The sequence below is a fragment of the Mus pahari genome, chromosome 9 (assembly GCF_900095145.1).
Source record: "Mus pahari chromosome 9, PAHARI_EIJ_v1.1, whole genome shotgun sequence".
Taxonomy (NCBI): Eukaryota; Metazoa; Chordata; class Mammalia; order Rodentia; family Muridae; genus Mus; species Mus pahari.
The window spans coordinates 45756913-45776123 of NC_034598.1; the positions used below are offsets into that span (position 1 = coordinate 45756913).

The 19211-nt window shown below is 52.2% G+C and overlaps 2 protein-coding genes across 4 annotated transcripts in view; one reads left to right on the forward strand and one right to left on the reverse strand.

The window, feature by feature from the left end:
• The window catches only part of Atcay (ATCAY kinesin light chain interacting caytaxin), a 25371-nt gene extending 17981 nt beyond the window's left edge, over positions 1–7390 (reverse strand). The window contains exons 1-2 of the mRNA XM_021204561.2: positions 7064–7390; positions 1062–1189 (exon numbers count right to left, since the gene is read on the reverse strand). Coding sequence (XP_021060220.1) covers positions 1062–1138 — 77 coding nt within the window. The 5' untranslated portion in view covers positions 1139–1189; positions 7064–7390. The remainder of the gene's footprint in view (positions 1–1061; positions 1190–7063) is intronic.
• Positions 7391–9749: 2359 nt separating this feature from the next.
• Zfr2 (zinc finger RNA binding protein 2) overlaps positions 9750–19211 on the forward strand; it is a 19560-nt gene continuing 10098 nt past the window's right edge. The window contains exons 1-6 of one of the 3 annotated variants that reach the window (XM_029542613.1): positions 9750–9821; positions 10174–10308; positions 13982–14216; positions 15956–16040; positions 16481–16752; positions 18818–18997. In XM_029542613.1, coding sequence (XP_029398473.1) covers positions 10289–10308; positions 13982–14216; positions 15956–16040; positions 16481–16752; positions 18818–18997 — 792 coding nt within the window. In that variant the 5' untranslated portion in view covers positions 9750–9821; positions 10174–10288. Of the gene's footprint in view, positions 9822–10173; positions 10309–11714; positions 14217–15955; positions 16041–16480; positions 16753–18817; positions 18998–19211 lie in introns of those variants that run through there. The other 2 variants (XM_021204252.2, XM_029542612.1) reach the window with 2 other exon arrangements.

Consider the following 19211-nt stretch of genomic DNA (forward strand, 5'->3'; position numbering starts at 1 on the left):
TTTTTTTTTGGTTTTTCGAGACAGGGTTTCTCTGTGTAGCCCTGGCTGTCCTGGAACTCACTCTGTAGACCAGGCTGGCCTCGAACTCAAAAATCCGCCTGCCTCTGCCTCCAGAGTGCTGGGATTAAAGGCGTGTGCCACCATGCTCGGCACTTTCCCAAATTCTTACATGGTTAGTTTAGTTCTTTCCTACAGCTCTTACTTCTAATCCCTCTGCTTCCCCATCAAGGCAATTCTGCCTCCGTCTCGGTCTCCATCTCCCTCGCTCTCTCCCCCTCTTCTCTCTCCCCCCACCCCTTGCATGCACAATCTGAAAGCCCCGCCCCGTCTCCCTGCCCAGCCAATGGCTGTATGGTAATTCTTTACTTTCCAATTGAAGCCAGCTGGGAGCAGGGACCCTCGGGTCTGGAAGCTTGGCTTTTGGGGAGCAGGAGTAAGACAAAGCATTAGAACCAATCCCCCAACACTTTGTCTCCATTTGTTCTTGAGAAAGGGCCTCTCGGTGGCCAGGACATTGCCAACTAGACTAGTATGTCTAGTCAGCAATCTTCAAGCTCCAACTTTTTAACCTCCTCAGTTCGGGTCACAAATGGCCTCTTGGATTCTTCCCCGGGGTCTAGGGCTTGAAAATGGATCCTCACGGATATATTGGAAGCACTTTACCCTGGGAGTCATCTCCACAGGACCTGTTTTTCAAAACAGTATTTCATTTAGCTCAGGATAGTCTAAAAGGTCCTCCCTGGGAGATTTTATTGTAGAGCTCCACCCCGACCACGCCCCTAGCCCCCTCACTGGGGGGGTCTAGGCAAATACTCCACCCCTGACCACGCCCCTAAGCACTCACTAGGGGATTTTAGGCAGGGCTCGGTTCCTCACCACGCTCCTTTGCTATTTGATACAAGGTTTTTGCTCTGCCCTTCAGGTTAGCCTGAAGGAATTCTCTGGCTCCCTCTGTGGAGAGCTGAGCTTTAGGACTTGGTCATCACAACCAGCCTGGCTACAAGAATTTCCTGTCTGGTAGTCTTGGAAGGACCCGACGACAGGGACGCTGGCACCCTCACCTGGGCAGATCCTCATCCTGCCATTCATCCCTCACGTCCACATTTTCCATCCTTAGTGTAGCTTCTGTGGTCCCCATGAGAGCTGGAAAGAGAAGCGGTCTGGAAACTTGGGTGACCCAGAAGATGATCTGGGGAAGAAAAAGCAGACTGAACTAGCCAGCCATGACTTCAGCCTCCCACCCCCGACACGCTACTGTGTGGAGCTTTGCCTGACCCAGCTCTCAGTAGTAGGATTCCAGTCTCACCGATCAGAACGCATGGGACTTAGGACATCTCTGCCTGTGTATGAATTCAGGTGAAGAGCTGAGCCTCTAGATACCGCCCCCTTCATTGGGACCTCTCAAACCCACCTTCTCCAGAGCAGCCACAACCCAAGATAACTCATTTTCCCTCCTTTCCTACCAACCTCAACTGAATTTAAAACAAAAGCAAAACAAAACAAGCCTAAAACACAAACAGCCTGTGGTGGCGCGCTCCTTTAATCTCAGCACCAACCTCATTCATACTTTAATATGAATGACTGTCAGGTTCATTTTCCCCGTTGTGATCAGCACTTTCACAAGGGAACTTCTCTCTAAGCGGCTTCTGTCTGATCCAGGTCCTCTGCTCCCTTCCTCCATCTCAGCCTCGGACTGGGAAAGGGCAGTGGCCACCAACATTCAATCATAAGACCTATAGTAAGAATTCTGGAATTTTGGAATCTTTGGGAAACACAGAAATATTGCAGATATATATTTTCATTTTAATCCCTGGTATGGGGTGTGGGACTGCTTCAGACTGTCCCGTAGCAGCTAAGATTTACCTCACAGCAGAGGGGTAGTTTTGCCAGCTGCTGATAGTTTCCATGATTGTGTGACCTTTGGAATTCTGGGGACTTTTCAGAGGATATATAAATGCTAGAGCCCAGAGATGGGGTGGCTGGGCTGTGATTTGTTAGTAGTTGTGGCCAAAAAAGAAGTAAAATGAAATTCAGTTCAATTCAGAGATCTCTCTCCCCACCCCCCACCCCATCCTTCTTTCTCTCCTAAGTACTGACTGGGTGAAACTAGGGGTAGGGTAGGGGAATAAAGAGTGTGGAAAAGAACCTACAAAGTAGCAAAGGCCTGCTACAACGTTGCCCAGCGTGGGGCTCTGTACAGGGAAAAGGGGAACATTGATTCCAAATGCTGTAGAGGAACCAGCCGCGGATGAAGAGATGGATTGATGGTTGGTTGGTTGGTGTTTTTGAGACAGGGTTTCTCTGTGTAGCCCTGGCTGTCCTGGAACTCACTTTGTAGACCAGGCTGACCTCAAACTCAGAAATCCACCTGACTCTGCCTCTCAAGTGCTGGGATTAAAGGCATGCGCGCCACCATGCCCGACTTGCTTTGGTTTTTTTTCCCAAGATGTCAATATTTCTTTCTTTCTTTCTTTCTTTCTTTCTTTCTTTCTTTCTTTCTTTCTTTCTTTCTTTCTTTCTTTCTTTTTTTGTCAATAAAACATTTATTGCAGCTGCTACCACTCGGATATCTGCTTTGCTCCCAGAAGGGATTTTCTGTTTTGTTTTTTTTTTTTCCTTTTATTCTTCTTATATTGTTTCAAAAAAATGTTGGAAGAACGGCTGAGCAGTTGGGAAAACTGCAGGTGGAAATGGAGGGGCCTGAGAAACAGCAACAAAAAAGAAAGGCTGAAATGGAAAAACAAAGGGGTCACTGGAGAGGGTGAGGGTGGAAATGGAAGGGCTTGGGGAGTGAGGAACACCGGAAAGAGAGAACAAAAAGGCTCAATCTGGGTGACTGAGAGAGAGAGTGGGCTGGCTTTCCCCACTCCAGACTTAGAGGGGAAAAACTCCAGAGTGAGGTCGGGTCAGAGAAAAGCTGGAAAGGCAGGAAGACAGGCTGATGAAACAACCCCTTTGGAAAGAAAGGGTTAATCTGGAATGATTTGGCAGAGTTAGGGAAGGGGTGGGCTGGGGTTAGGAGACCACCATCCCCAGTACACATACAGCATGAGCCTGCTAATGGTGGGACAAGGTTATGAGGAGACAGGATGGGATCCTATAGAAATGATAGATCCAAGGCCTTTTAAAGAGGCAATAATTTCATATGGGATGCCCAAAATAGACTTATTCCCTGGAACAAGGCATCTCCAAGGGCAATGATTTTTTTTAAAATATAAGCCAGAGCTGGGCATGGTGGCGCACACCTTTAATCCTAGCACTTGGGAGGCAGAGGCAGGCGGATTTCTGAGTTCGAGGCCAGTCTGGTCTACAGTGAGTTCCAGGACAGCCAGGGCTACACAGAGAAACCCTGTCTCGAAAAAACCAAACCAAATAAATAAATAAAATAAAATAAAATAAAATAAAATAAAATATAAGCCAGAAAGAAGGCCCAGGCTTCCAGGGGTGTGCAGGCCATGTGGAAAGGGCTGCCACTGGACCAATGAGTGTGGGTCCAAAAAAGACATTCAAGGTCATTTCTTACCATTGAGAAATGGCCTTGGGGACCTGGCTTAAGTCTCCGAAGCAAAAATTATAGGCCATTTCAGTCAATGAATAACATGTAACAAAGAGAAAAAAAAATTTTTTTAAATTCCAGAGATAGAATTGACAGTGGTCTGCTAGCTTTAAACTTTCTAAATGTTGGGGCTGGAGAGATGGCTCAGCAGTTAAGAGCACTGATTGCTCTTCCGAAGGTTCTGAGTTCAAATCCCAGCAACCACATGGTGGCTCACAACTATCCTAACAAGATATGACACCCTCTTCTGGAATGTCTGAAAACAGGTATGGTGTACTTACATTAAAAAAAATAAAGCCGGGCATGGTGGTGCACGCCTTTAATCCCAGCACTTGGGAGGCAGAGGCAGGCAGATTTCTGAGTTCAAGGCCAGCCTAGTCTACAGAGTGAGTTCCAGGACAGCCAGGACTACACAGAGAAACCCTGTTTCGAAAAAAACAAAAATAAATAAATAAATAAATAAATAAATAAAATAAGGGGCTTGTGAGATGGCTCAGTGGGTAAGAGCACCTGACTGCTCTTCCAAAGGTACAGAGTTCAAATCCCAGCAACCACATATTGGCTCACAACCATCCTTAACAAGATCTGACTCTCTCTTCTGGAGTGTCTGAAGACAGCTACAGTGTACTTACACTGTAAAAAGATAAATCTTTTTTTAAAAAAAAAAAAAAAACAAACAACTTTCTAAATGTTAACGAGAAAGGAACAACAGCAGTGGAGCAAGACTGGGTTACAGAAAAAAAAACTGCAATTAAATCAGCTTATGTATTATAAGGCTACATTAACGTAGGAGTGAAAATCTCCAAAGTTTTGCACTGAGGTATGGACTTGCTTATATTTCTACAGGAAATGAAAAGTTGTGGATACCATCAAAACTGATAACGATTAGAACTGAGCTGGAGAAGTATCCAGAAAACCTTGGCCACTGACCCAAAGCACTTATTGCATGAAAATGTCTCTGTTTATAATTTCCTTCTACACACAGCACAGTTAATGCCTTAAAAGAGAAGCGGGGATGTACTGCATGCTCTGGAGTTTCAGTTCTTTGATGAACAGAAATATTATAAGGATGTAGTAGCATTTTAATCCCAGGTGTGGGATGTGGGACTACTTCTGACCGTCCACAGCAGCTGACAATGATTTGCCTCATGCTCTAGCAGAGGCATGATTTTGCCAGCTGCAGGTAGTTTCTGAGATTGTGTGACATTTGGAATTCTGGGAACTTTTCAGAGGCTACATAAATGCTTGGACGTGAGATGGGGTGGGTGAGCTGTGGTTTGTTAGTAGCTGGGGTCAAAGAAGAAACAAAGGGAAAGAAATTAGATTCAAGGATTTTCCTAATTCCTCTCTCCTGTAACCTTGTTTCTCTTCTGTCTAGTGATGGAGGAATAAAAGGTGGGGGAGAAGAACCCACAAAGAAGCAAAGACCAGCTACCAGGACATCCATAGTGGAAGAGAGAACTGAGTGCCAGGTTAGGTCCTGACCTCCTCATTTCTCCTGTCAGTGCCTCAGTTTCTATCTGTTATTGGTTGAATACATCATGGCTTTTGGAGATGTCCTCTGAGCCTATCACCTCTCATTCCCATGCTCCATAAAAATCTATTGTTCCTGTGCATGCATAATGTGCACATTTAGATGGAGGTCACAGGTCAACACCAGTGTCTTTGTCACTCTCTGCCATACATATTGAGGCAGAGGCTCTCCGCACCAGAGTCCTGGGACCCTCCAGTCTCTGCTTCCCTAGGGGTGGGATTCCTTTTTTTTTTTTTTTTTTGTCTCAGACGTATGTTGCATGTATGTGTTTTGCCTGTACAGATGTCTGTGCACTCTGTGCATGCCTTTTACCCTTGGAGGACAAAAGAGAAGGTGGTGGATCTCCTGGAGCTGGAGTTACAGGTGGTTATGAGCTGCTATGTGGGTGCTGGGACTTGAACCCAGGTCTTCTGCAAGAGCAGCCAGCGCTCTAACTACAGAGCCACCTCTCCTCCAGCCCCAGCTGTGATTATTTTTGTAGTTGTGTGTGTGTGTGTGTGTGTGTGTGTGTGTGTGTGTGTGTGTGTGTGTTTGTGTAGCCCTAGTTCTCCTGAATCTCACTATGTGGTTCCACCTCAGCCCAAGTGCCAGCACACCACCATTGCCAGTTCGGTCACTTTTACAATTAGTTATCTATCTTGTCAGTGTGGGGGGTATTGGTACTTCTTTGGCTATTTCAGGAAGGTCAGAGGACAATGTGGAGGTCCTGGGTCTCTCCTTCTACTATGTGTGTCCCAGCAGCAAACTCAGGCCAACAGTCAGTCGTCTCTAAGCTTTAGCTCTGTGCTCTCAGAAGCCACCAGAGTGCTGCAGATCAAGTCCTTTTGCAAGGTGGGCCCTTGCAGCTCTGTCTGGTTTGTGAACCGGTAGTTACAACCGGGCTGGTTCTTCTACCTCCCTTGCTGGCAAGGTATTGGGGCAGTATGGTGCTCTGGTGCCATGGAGACTCCCCAGACTATCAGATGGAAGCACTTCATGTTGGCAGCCAGTGTTGGGAGGACACACACACACACACACACACACACACACACACGGACACACACACACACACAAAACTAGGGACGCCCCCACACCAAACCCTGGCACCAACAGGGTCATGCCTGCTACATCATGTTTTTCTTCTTATCTCCATGTTTACAACAGAGTTCCAGAGTCCAGACCCCCGCGGGGTGTTAGGGTTTACCACAAAGTCACCCTTACTCAGTTCCCTGATCTGATGACAAGGGCCACTGCCCTGCCCAGCGATCAGTGTGGTGTAGGGCTGGTGGCTGGGGTGTGTCTCCAGCAGCCAGTAGATGATGGCCATCAGCTGAGATGCTGCGGAGCCCAGAGGAGGCGGGGCCCACTTGGATGTCATCACCCATTCATGAAGAAGACTGAGACACAGCAGAGGAGAAAAATAATCTGTCCCCCAGTGTATCGCCAACATGAGGTGAGCAGCTGGCCTCCCCAAGCACACAGATAAATCTATTGTGTCCGTGCAGGGAGGTGACACAGGTCCCCCATGAACCCCCATGATCAGGAAAGGACCCCCTTATCTATACACTTCCAAGTCCTTGGGTGTGGTAGATGTCCACGAATGTCAGGTGACAGCGAGTGACCAGGAACCCCCCCCCTAAAAAAAAAAATCCAGGATAAACAGTGTAGGTCCCGGCCGGTGGCCACGCTGCTAAAATACCCACCCTTTTAAATGTATATGCAATGCTGATTTCTCCGAGCCCGCAGTCAGGGTTATAAATAGAAAACACTCGACACCGGATGGGAGGTTTACCGCCCCCAGGATGCTCCGCCGAGAACTGGGGCTCTAATCCTTGGGTTCTGCATTCCCTTCACCCCACCCCCGACCCTCCTGGCTGGCTCAGCATCCGCGCTGGGGTGCCGCCAGCATTTCCCCAGTAAACCTTTCCATAGCTGGGCTTGAAGCATGGGACAAATGACAATTTAAATTTCCAGTTTGCAAAAGGCCCACTCACCTCGGTGGCGGAGGCTGCCTCTGCGCTGTCACTTGGACACAAAGGCGGGCATTTCTCGGTGGTACCCAGGCGAGGGGCCTGGCGGAAGGATGCTCAGGGCCAAGTCCACATCCGAGGAAGGTCACCCAGGGCGACGTGGCCACAGCACACCTGTCCCGCCCAGCTGTAGAAGGCGGCGCCGTGGTTTAGTAGCAGCGCCCCTGTCCCCCTTTAGTCTCTGTTTCCCCCGCCATCGCAGCCCAGGCCTGCCGCGGCTCTGGCTTTTTCCTTTCTGATGGCTGAGGCTCTGTCTTCCCTCAGATAGTGGAGGAAGCTGCTTTTGTGTGCAGGGGGCGGGCCCAGGCCTGATAGACAGTTCTAGCATCCCTGCCTGCATCCTCCTCTCCCCATTGGCTGAGGGGAAAGCATTCTTCCAGCCATGCCCACAGTTTGTTCTTTGAACATGAAACAATTTCTAAAAAAAAAAAAAAAAAAAAAAGTCTCTGAGATGGTGCATCTCACTTATGCAAAATCATAAGAGAAAATAAACAAACGGACAAGCAGCCATGGCCTGGCTCTTACGGGATGGGGGCGGGGAGCCTGCAGGACTCTTTGGTATGGGGGAAGAGACGCCCTTGAAACCATCTTTGAGGGCAGAGAAATGGAGGCTTCCAGATCCCCTTTCCAGGGTGAGTCAAAGGGTTCCTCATTCACCCAGGACAAGACTGGATGTTGGGATGCGGCGAACCTGGCTGATTGTTTTAGATGTATTGGGTCTGCGCTACAGTGGGAACAGCGCCCCCTGCAGTTGCCCAGAGGAATGATGGAAAAATGGACAGCTCGCAGCTCAGCATCTGCAGTTGGATGGAAAGACAGTTTGTATCCTGGTCTCAAGTACTGGGAGCGCTGAGACAGGGGAGTTGCAAGTTCAAAGCCAGGGCAGACTAAGGTCAGCCTGGGCAACTTGGTGAGCCCCCATCTCAGAAGTGAGAAGAGGGGTCACACGGGATGGTTCAGCAGGTGTGCATGGAGATGTCAGGGAGGAGGGGGGGTGGGCAGAGATGCTAGTGTGCACTGGCAGTTCCAGCCCGCAGCAGGCGCAGGAGGAGGCTGAGGCTAACCGAAAAGCAATCGGAGAGCCATTGACGTCAACGGCTGCACTCTGCATGTGCACTGACACATGCACACACACACACACACACACACACACACGCACACACTCACACACAAACATTTAAAGAGGGTGGGGGCGTGGTCAGAGGTGGTGTCCTGCATAGAATTCCCCCAGTGAGGGTCTGAGGGCGTGGTCAGGGGTCAAGCTCTGCCTAGCGTGGCAATCCAGGGTCCTGGGGAAGATGGAGACTAAGCTGGAGATTTGATTTAGCAGCTGAGAGCTGCGGTTGATTTCCAGACGTTACCAGAAGTAAAAGAGCAGAGAAGGATGTCCCCAGTGTCCATAAAGAACTAATCGCCCAGACTTTGGTCCCTGAAAGTGTGAGAGAATAAATGCTTGGTGTTTAACCCCCCACTCCCTTCAGTTTCTTACTTTTCCTGGTAACTAATATAAGACCCCACATAGTAGTGGATTTCCGAGGTTCTTTCTGCACATCCTGTGAGCACATCAAGTCTTTCCTACCACAGGGCCTTTGCCTGTGCTGTCGGTGGGTTCTCTCAGACCTCCAACGTTCATGAGTGTACATGTGAGTGTAGGTCACATAGGCTACCTCTTCCTGACTCCAGGTTTGTTCTAGGCATTTCCCACCATGGAAAATGTGTGGCTGCTGTCTTACTGAGCATTCGGCTCATTCACCTGTCAGTGTGGCTGTAACTCCCACCCACGTTCAGAACCTTCCATCTACCCACACTATGCCCATCACCTCCCTACTTCCTATATCTCACTTCCTGAGTTGGTCAGTCTGAGGACTCCAGAAACCTCCTGGGAGTGAGATCCTGGCCTGAGTGTCCTTTTGTGTCTGACTTATGTTGACATGCTGCCCTCAAGGGCCATCCATCCATGTTGGAGTAGGTCTCTGTATTTCCTCCCATTTTCTGACTATTACTCTATTTTGTGTGTTTCCTTTAGCGCTGATAAATCAGTATGCACCCTTCTAGAACACGTCGGAAGCTGTTGGACTCCCAGGGGCAAAAGTCAAGGGCACAGGGCTTGCAATAAATAATAGGGGAAAAGATCATATGTAACTCAAGAGAAACTGCCGCAGTCCCCCTCTGCCTTCTAGAAAGACGTGGGCTACACACCTAGAGCCTTAAGCCTTGGAGGCCACACATGCTCAGGTCAAGGATGGTCACGTGCCACCACCCACCCTCTCAGCCTTGGAATTCCCAAGCTTTCTGTCCAAGAATCAGCCAGCTCTCTGCCTTGCGTCCCAGAAGAGATGAGGAGGGTGGCAGTGTACATCAGCAGGTGATGGGGCTTGCCGCCAAGCCCAACTACTGGAGTTCGATCATTGATCCCTGGGACTCCATGTGGCGGATGGCAGGCCGGGTCTAGAACCGACTTCCCTAAGATGTCCTTTCATCATCATAGAGGCACCTGAGATAGGCGTCCTCGGTGGGGGCGGGGCTTGGCCAGTGGGCGGAGTCAGGCTGAGACTCTCTGGGGCTAGGGATGGCAGGTTCGAGCAGGGGCGGGGCTTGAACGAGCACGGGGCGGTGCGTCGGGGGCAGGGCCCTGACGTCACTCCCGTGGGCTCCGGGAGGACGTGGACATGGCGGCTAGCAGCTCTTCCGGCCTCGCGCAGGGCACCAGCCCGTCGTCCAGGTAACGAGCCCCGTGGGCGGCGAGGCGCCCCAACCCCGCGGGACTCGGTCGTGAGTCACGGGGAGTGGGGCGGACCCAAGGCGGGGCGACGGCCCCTGGGGTCCGCGGGAGAGCGGGGCGGGGAGTCCGGGGAGTGACAGGCAGGGTGGGGGCGGGGACCCCGTGGGGATAGAGCCAGCCTAGGAGGGACCGACCTGACTGGGGAAGGTGGGGACCGAGGATGGAGGACAGAGTTGGGGGAGAGGACCTGAGACCTTGGGGAACCTTCCAGGCGGGAGTAGGGTGGGGTGTTCTGGCCCCCGATGGATAGAACTGGAGATTTTGGTGTCTGATGTATGGGGGAATCCTCCAGGCAGGGATGGAGTCAGAGTTCTGGTTCCTGGTGGATGGAGGACCCTCGAGACGGGGATGGAGTCTGGGGTTCTGATGTCTAGTGGATGGGTCTGAATTGGGGATTCTAATCCCTGATGAATGGGGGACCCTCCAGGTGAGTATGGATTGGGGGTTCTGGTCTCTGACAGATGGGTTACCCTCTAGACAGGGATGAATTTGGGTTCTAGTCCCAGATGGATGGGGGGCTCTCCAGATGGGGATGGGGTCTGGGGTTCTGTGTCTAATGGATGGAGAGTTTAGCTAGGCAGGGAGAAGTGAGCCTCTGGTCTTAGGAAGTCAGTAAAGCACAGGCAAGTGGCACAGGTTTCCAATTCAGTCTTTGAAAAGAGAAGCTGAGGCAGTGTGTGTGAGTGTGTGTGTGTGTGTGTGTGTGTGTGTCTTAAGTTCAGGGCTAGCCTGTGCTACAGTGAGTATGAGGCCAGGCTGAGGGACTTAAGGAGACCTTGTCTCTAAATAAATGACCACATGAATGTCAGTGCCAGGTGAGGGGGAGAAGGAGCTGTGTGGGGGGAGTTGGGGGCTGACAGCTGGGGACATGTCCTCTTCACTTGGTGGCTTGGTTAGGGTTACAGTTGCAGTGATAACACACCTGGGCCAAGAGCTGGTGAGAAGGTCACTGTGGGGACCAGAGTTCTAGGCCTGTAAGTCAGGCAAGTCCACTGCCATAGCACAATACACACAAATATACAAATGATAAAAAGGAAAGAAGAGAAGAGAAAAGACTCCAGTGAACAGCAAGCTGGGAGGAAAGGATTTGTGTGACGTACACTTTCAGATCACCATGACAGGAACTCACACAGGGCAGGAGCCTGGAGATAGGAGCTGATGCAGAGGCCATGGAGGGTGCTGCTCACTGGCTTGCTCCCCATGACTTGCTCAGCCTGCTGTCCTGTAGAACCCTGGACCACAGCCCAGGGATGGCACCACCCACAGTGGGCTGTGCCCTACCCCATTGGTCGCTAATTAAGAAACCGCCCTACAGGCTTGCCTACAGCCTGATCTTATGGAATCATTTTCTCAATGGGTTCCCTCCTCTCAGGTGACTCTAGCTTGTGTCAAATTGATAAATGTTCAGCACAATTGACCTTTGTCAAATTGACACACCAGTACGACACTATTTAGCAGTGACTTTAGTCCTCAAGATTGCTTGTCAGAAAACATCACAATACAAAACATACTACAAACTTCTTTACAAATCAATCAAACCGTTTAAACTCCTGTCTCTCTGGAGCCGGAGAAGTGCCCAGTGGTTAGAGCACTGACTGTCATTTCAGAGGACCTGGGTTTGGTACCTGGCACTCTCCCACAGCAGCTCAAAACCACCTGTGACCCCAGGGGACCTGAAACCCCCTTCTGGCCTCTGCAGGCACCAGGTACACATGTGGTGCACAGACAGACATGCAGGCAAAGAAACTCCACACAAAAAGTAAAAATAATAAATCTTTTTAAATGGATTAAAAACTCAGCTTCTTTTTTAAAATATCTGCTCTGTAAAACTCCAAAATCTCTTTAAAAAAATTCAAAGTCTCTCAACTGTGGGTTCCAAGAGGAATGAACCAAGACAAAGTGGAGCAAGGCAAAAGCAATTTCACCGATGTAGCTAACTCAGGATCCAGCTATCTGGGCTTCCTCTGGGGCTCCTCGGCCCCGGTAGCACACGCAGCTTGTCTTCTAAGTTCTGGCTGCCTCTACTCTACCACGGCTGCTGCTGGTCTTGGTGGTCATCCCATGGTCCTGGCGTCTCCAAAGCACTGTGGTCTCTGTGCAACTGGGCTGCACTTTCACCAGTAGCCTGTCATGGGATCCCTTCATGGTGCCAAGACTCAACTTCTTTGCATGACCCTTTCATTCCGGGGCCATCAACTGCCACTGTGGACGCACCTTCACCAGTGGCTCTCCTGGCCTCTCGAAGTGCCGAGCCCAGCCGCTCTCCATGACCCCTCCCTCCATGCTTTCCAAACCAGTACCACCTGGATGACTCTTACTAAGTTTGGCTGCCTGAGGTACAGCCTCGGCCACCTCTGGAACACGGCTGTGTGCTGGCCCTCAGGAAACACTCCCCGGAAGACTTCACCTCAGTGACGCTGGTCTCTTCTGTCTTTCTTTTCTTCACGTGGATGGACTAGAACCACAGACCCTTGTTCAGAATTGCAGATGGCCCCCATGCGGTCTTCACTCCCTGTGAGCCTCACAGGCCTGGTTTCTACCAGGTGCCCCGCACCCTCTGGGAAAGCATCTCCCGAACTCTCTTGACAGCTTTTCAGTCCTCCAGTCCTCCGTAGAATGCTCAGGTCTGTCTCAGCAACTCCTCATGAACCTGGCACCAATCGGTCTTAGTCAGGGTTACTGTTGCCATGGGTTACTGTTGCCATGATGAAACGCCATAGCCCAAAGAAGTTGGGGCACAAAGTGTTTAACTCAGCTTATGACTTCACACCACTGCCCCTTATTGAGAACAAGCTGATGCAGAGGCCCATTTACTGGCTTGCTCCCCATGGCTTGCTCAGCCTGCTTATAGAACTCAAGACCACCAGCCCAGGGATGGCACCACCCACAGTGGTGCCCACCCATCACTAAGAAGACGCCCTACAGGCTTGCCTACAGCCTGATCTTATGGAGGCATTTTCTCAACTGAGACTCCTTTGTGATGACTTTAGCCCATGTTGACTTGACATGAAGCTACTCAGGAAAACATGGGTCCACTCCCTGTCCCTTGGAGACACTCCGAAGGCCTCTGCCTGTCACCAAGACCACAACTCCATCAGCCAGCAGCAGCCGGGTCTTCTAGGTATCACCTGGCACCCCTCTGGCAGCTCCTGATCTAGGCTCAGTTTTTGAACTCTGGATGGTTACCATGGTGATAACCTCTAGTCGCTCAGGATCCCCGTGGGCCTGGGAACCCTCAGCAGTGACACCAGTTTTTATAGATACAGGGATCTCACAGTGACACTACAGAATGTCAGGGTAACACACCTTCAGCACCTCCTGCTTCCACCTGGATTCTCTGATGTGTCTCAAGTAGCCAGGGATTTTCTAAGCTGCCACTGGGGCCACACCCCGTGGGTAGAGTATGTGGCTTTGGGTTGGGTTCTTAGTGCCACGAGACCCCTCAAACAGAATCACATCCCCAGCCTCTCCAGAGGGCTTCCATGGTACAGACGGCCATAACTGGTGGCTGTTGGTGCCATCTACCCAGCGATTGAGGCAGTGGGGGGGGGGGTCCTACCTAGAATAAGGGTCTGGAGAGATGGCTAGGGGTTCAGAGCAGCGCTGCCCTTGCAGAGAGCGTGGGGTGATTCACTGTTTCTGCCTTCAGTTCTGGAGCCTGGAGCTCTCTGCTGGCCTCTGGGCATCACCCACACAAGCAATGTAAGCAAAACATCCATATGCACAAAACTAAAATATCCCGGAACAGCTGGGGCACCAGGCCTGCAGCTGTGACTGGATATCAAGCCATACAGGGGAGACAGCATTGCACTTGCTGTAAGTTCCTGGTGCATCTGTATGAAGACCCGAGTTCAAATCCCCAGTGTCCATGTAAAATATCAGTTATGGTGATGCACACCTATGTTGCTGATGCTGGAGAGACTGACACAAAGGCTCCCTCAGCTTGTTGACCAGATCTCGTTAGTGCAAGCTCTGGGACAGTGATTCTGGTCTGGCCCCATAGCAGAGAGGGGCTGGCCTGGCCCAGTCCCTGCTCTGGGGGTCATGAACCACGGGGACTCAGCTAACCCACCCTCTCTTTTGTGTTCTGCTGGCTCTAGCACCCAGTCGTCCTCCACTTTCCCCCTCCCAGCTACTGGGGCCAGCTACACTGTGCAGTCTACCCCCAAAATGGAGAGCACCGCCAGCCTGGCCCTGGCCCCTGCCAGCCAGCCGCCTGCACCTGGAGGAGGAGTCGCAGTGGGGTATAGCTGCTCCCAGCCCCACGCCAGCCAGGGTCCCACATCCAGCAGCCAGCCCCGGGGTCCTGTGCCTACCTCTGCATCCGCCCACCAGGTACCACAGCACCATCCCATGCAACAAGATTGTATTTAATTTTTTACATGTATGAGTGTGTTGACTGCATGTGTGTCTGTGCACCACATGTATACAGTGCCTGTGGAGGCCAGAAAGGGGCATCAGATGGCCTGGAGCCGGAGTTGAGACAGTTGTGAGCCATTGAGTGGGTGGTGGGAGTTGAAGATAGATCCTCTGTGGGAGCAGCTGACACTGTGACCACCTCCAGGCCCCTCCCACCACCGGGGACTGCATTAGTGTTGCATGGGGACATGCATGGTGTCCCCAACTGTCAGCTGTGTCATAGTTGTATTTCTAGGGACAAGACATGTTCTGGAATGACCAGAGCCACCACAGTGATGCCTTCCAAGGAGCCCAGAGCGCTCTGGAGACACTAAGGGGTGCAGAGCTGGTGGCGGCTGCTGGAAGGAGCCCACAATGGCTGTGGTGGGTGGGATCTCCTCTCCCAGGCAGCTCTCCTCCCACAACCACACCTCCTGCCACCCATCTCTGACTCTTACTGCCAACACTTGGGGTACCTAGACTCTGGCCAAACTGGGACCATGGCTTCCACACTGGCAGCTGTGAAGCAGAGCTGGGATTTGATTGGAGTAGAGGTGTAAGCAGGAGGGTTGTGATGGGCCCCAGGAGGAGGTTAGACCGCAGGTGCAGCTCTGGCATTCCCGACCATGCTGGGGGCCTTGTGCCTGTGAGGGCCTTCCATAGCTCTGAAGGGCAGCAGAGTGACTAGGACCCAGGGACAGGGAGGTGGCTCACCCTCGTGGGCGGCTGTGCCTCAGTGGGCCATCTGCACCATAAATGTCAAGGAGGATCTGCTGTTCTGTGACAAAGGGCAACAGGAGCTCCTTTTCCTTCTCTGTCTTCCATTCCTGTGTCACTGTCACTAAGTGTCAGATCCACTGCATGGCACAGGACCACTGTCTATGCAGGGGGTGGGGCAATATTGCCTCAAAAAAGCAAAACTACAGGCAGGCATGGGACACACCTTTAATCCCAGCACTCAGGAGGCAGAGGCAGGCCGATCTCTGAGTTCCAGGACAGCCTGGTCTACAGAGTTCCAGGCCAGCCAGGGCTACACAGAGAGACCCTGACTGAAAAAAACGGGAGGGAGGGAGAAAGGAAGCTGGCAGGTGGTAAGTAGGTGAAGGCATTCCGCTGGCTGCTAAATTTGATCCCTGGGATCCACATGGTGGAAAGAGAGAACGGATTCCCACAAATTGTCCTCTGATTCCACATGTGTGCTGTGGCACATGCCCCCATCCCCATACAGGTGCACATATGTACACACAATACGTTAATAAATAAAGTGATTCTTTCCAGTGACTGGGAATGTAGCTCAGTGGGTATCGCACTCACCCAGCACACACAAAGCTGTTGGTTCTGTCCCCAGCACTAACTACATAAGCTGGGCCTAGGGGCAGCTCTTGTCTTCCTAGCACCCCAGAGGTAAAGACAGGGAGTCATGTCATCCAGGCTAAGTGGAGAGTTCCAGATCAGCCCAGCCTATGACAACCTGTCTCATCAGACATGGCATTGGGGGCAGCCGGCTGTGCACTGCCTCCAGCTTCTCACCACACTGCCCGCCCCACCACCCCCAGCGTCCTACCCCACTGTTCCCCCACACCGATCCTGCATCCCACCCTACCGCCATCCCCAGTGTCCCGCCCACCCCCTTGAGCTGCTTTTATCTCTGTGTCCCTGTCCGCGGAACCCTCCAGGAGGATGGTCACAGCTACCGAGAGAAGGCGACCAAGAGCCGCACAGACTCACGGGAGCGGCCAGCCAGGTCGCTCTGCAGGCCAGGTGGGCTGTGGGGATTCTCTGAGGGGCTGGGAAGCACGGTCTGGTCAGAGGGTTGCTTAGACGGCACAAGGGGCCACGTGCGAGTCAGCACGGGGCACATAGGACAGGCCTGTGCCCGGAAGGAGGAGGCATGTGGGTCCCAGAGATGGAGCTCGGGCCACCAGGCTTGGCTGCAAGCATTTTTATCTGCGGAGCCATCTTGCCAGCTCTAGTCCCAGGTTTAAAATTTCCTTGAGATCCGGCCAGCTGAGCTGCAGCCATTGCAGGCAAGCTGGACCCGCACAGGGAAGGCTGATCCGCTAGCCTGAGATTTGTCCTGGCGCTACAGCCACCTAGGTCACCGGGGTCCAGCCTGGGCTGCAGTGCTGTTAAATACGCTGTGGACCTGCTGCCAGGGGTAGCCTGGCTGAGTCTGCCCCACCCTCGTCTCTCCTTCCTAGGACCAAGCTCCCGCAGCCCTGACTCGGACTCAGTGTCGCCCGGCCCGCAGCGTCCTCCGCCCTCCTCCCAGCGGAAGTTGCAGGCACCGTCCCCACCGCCGGCTCCTGTGGGCTCGGACCCGTGGGGTGGCCCTGTCCTCGGGCCCTGGGACCCCACCTTTACCAGCGACGCGCTGCCGTTCCTGGACAGGCTGCCGAAGCCCAAGGCGGGCCCCAGACCGCCCTCCATGCACTACTGCGAGGTCTGCAGGGTCAGCTGCGCGGGGCCGCAGGTCAGGACTGGCAACTGCACGGCTCCTCGTCACTGTCCATCAAAAACTATAGGCAGGTGTGGCAGGCGCCCTGGTGCTGGCCTGTCACACCGCAGTGGAGGCAGGGGGGTGGGGAATTCAGCCCACCCTCAGCTACGTGGTGAGTGTGAAGCCAGCCTCTGTCACAGGTCCCCTACAGGACCCTGGTTTGTTTCCCAGGCCCACGTGGCGGGTCCTGGACCCTGTGACCACAGCGCCCTCTGCTGGCCAACTCAGACACGCAGTGCACAGACACACAGGCAACAACATAGAGAATTAAATTTAAATGTATAAAGAATGGGGTGGGCCGGGTGTGGTGGCACACGCCTTTAATCCCAGCACTTGGGAGGCAGAGGCAGGCGGATTTCTGAGTTCCAGGCCAGCCAGGGCTATACAGAGAAACCCTGTCTCGAAACAAACAAACAAACAAAACAAAAAGAATGGGATGGAAAAGAAAGCAGTGAGAGGGAACCTGTCGGGATCATAGGCTGGTTTCTAGAGACCTTGGGGTCAGAGTCTGCCTTTGCGACACACACTCACCCCTGCTCACACAGAAACACACATGCATCACACTACACACAGAGAGGGAAAGAGACACAGAGATAGACAGAGGCCCATACACAGATGAACGCACACAGACAACACTCGTGTGTGCATGCTGGTTTGATACTGAGAGTATTGTGCTCTCGCTCTGTAGCCAAAGCGGGCCTTTAGCGTGCAGTCCTCCTAACTCGAGGCCCTCTTAATTTTAATCCCCAGAGTCATCCCCCGGAACAGGTCCGTTTGTTTCTGGCCTTCTTCAGTCCTTCAGTCTTCTCCCTGAGACTTGGCCGTTGCTGGCCTAGCTTGCTTGCTTGCTTTTTTTTTTTTTTTTTTTTTTTTTTTTGTTTCTCGAGAAAGGGTTTCTCTGTATAGCCCTGGCTGTCCTAGAACTCACTCTGTAGACCAGGCTGGCCTCAAATTCAGAAATCTGCCTGCCTCTGCCTCCCAAGTGCTGGGATTAAAGGCGTGCGCCACCACCGCCTGGCCAGCCTAGCTTTCACAATTGTAAGAATGGAGCCTTTTTTCACTGACATGGGCCAAGTGGTCTGGTTCTGTATGTGGCCCTGATTTGTGGGTTTCTCCTCTGCAGAGTCCCTGCGTGGAAGAGCTCTGTGAAATCAAGTGTCTATGGTTGTGTGCAAGTGTGTCACATTCCCCAGGCAGATCTGAAAAGGGGTTTTCTTTCATTACTCTCTTATTTGAAAGTTACGTTTATCTTATTTCCTGTGTATGAGTGTTTTGTCTACATCTAGGTCGGTGTACCACATGCATGCCCTGTCCATAAAAACTACGAGAGGTCATCAGAGCCCCTTGAATTTTGTTCTTTTCCAATTCCAATGTAGCCAATTTTCCAGCCCTGTTTTGTTGTTGGTGGTTTAGGGTTTTTTGTTTGTTTGATTTGTTTTGGTTTTGTGACAGGGTTTTTCCATGTAGCCCTGGTTGTTCTGGAACTCTTCTCTGTAGACCAGGCTAGCCTTGAACTCAAAGATCTGCCTGCCTCCCGCTCGCCTCTGCCTCCCAAGTGTTGGGATTAATGGTGTGCACTACCTCGCTGAGCTGGTTTTGTGTTTTAAGGATGGTCTCCTATAGCCCAGGCTGGTCTTGAGCTTGCTATGTAGCTGAGGATGACCTTACACTCCTAGTGCTCCTGCCTCCACCTCCTGAGTCCTCAGAGAACAGCTCCTGAGGTCCTGGGAGCAGAAATCAGGCCTTTGTCCCCAAACTTTGGCCTGGAAAGGCTGGGTTTTGTTTGGGGGCAGCCCCTTGCTCCCATACAAGACAGAACCCTTGGTGAATGTTCACTTAAAAATCCTGGCTGGAGTTTATTTAGGTCGAGGGAAAGAGACATTGTTGTGTCCTGTAGGCCCTGACTCTTCTAACTTAGGGCACAGTGGCAGAGGAAGCCAGGGACCCTGTGTCCCCCTGAGCTCCTACTGTGTGGCCTGCAGATGAGTGTTGATTCTGGTAAGGCCCCCGCATCAGGCCTCCCCACTCTTTGTTCCAGACCTATCGGGATCACCTGGAAGGGCAGAAGCACCGGAAGAAGCAGGCGGCTCAGAGGACCAGCACACAGCCCAGTGGAGGCCCTAGAGGATCCCAGAGCCTCCACTGTGGCCTGTGCGCTGTGTCCTGCACGGGGGCTGACGCCTATGCCGCACACATGAGGGGAGCCAGGCACCAGAAGGTACGCATGTCCCGGGCCAGCAGTCAGCTCCACCAGCTGGTTTCCCACCAGTTCTGAGCAGGTGCAAGGTGCGGGTGGGAGAGGGCACCACAGTGCGGGCCATGCTGACTGTGACTGAACATGCTCTGATGTGGCTGGAGGTGGAGGAAACCTCAAGTGATGGCCAGAGTATGGCTGCAGCCAGGAGCTCGCGAGAGTGTGTGTGTGTGTGTGT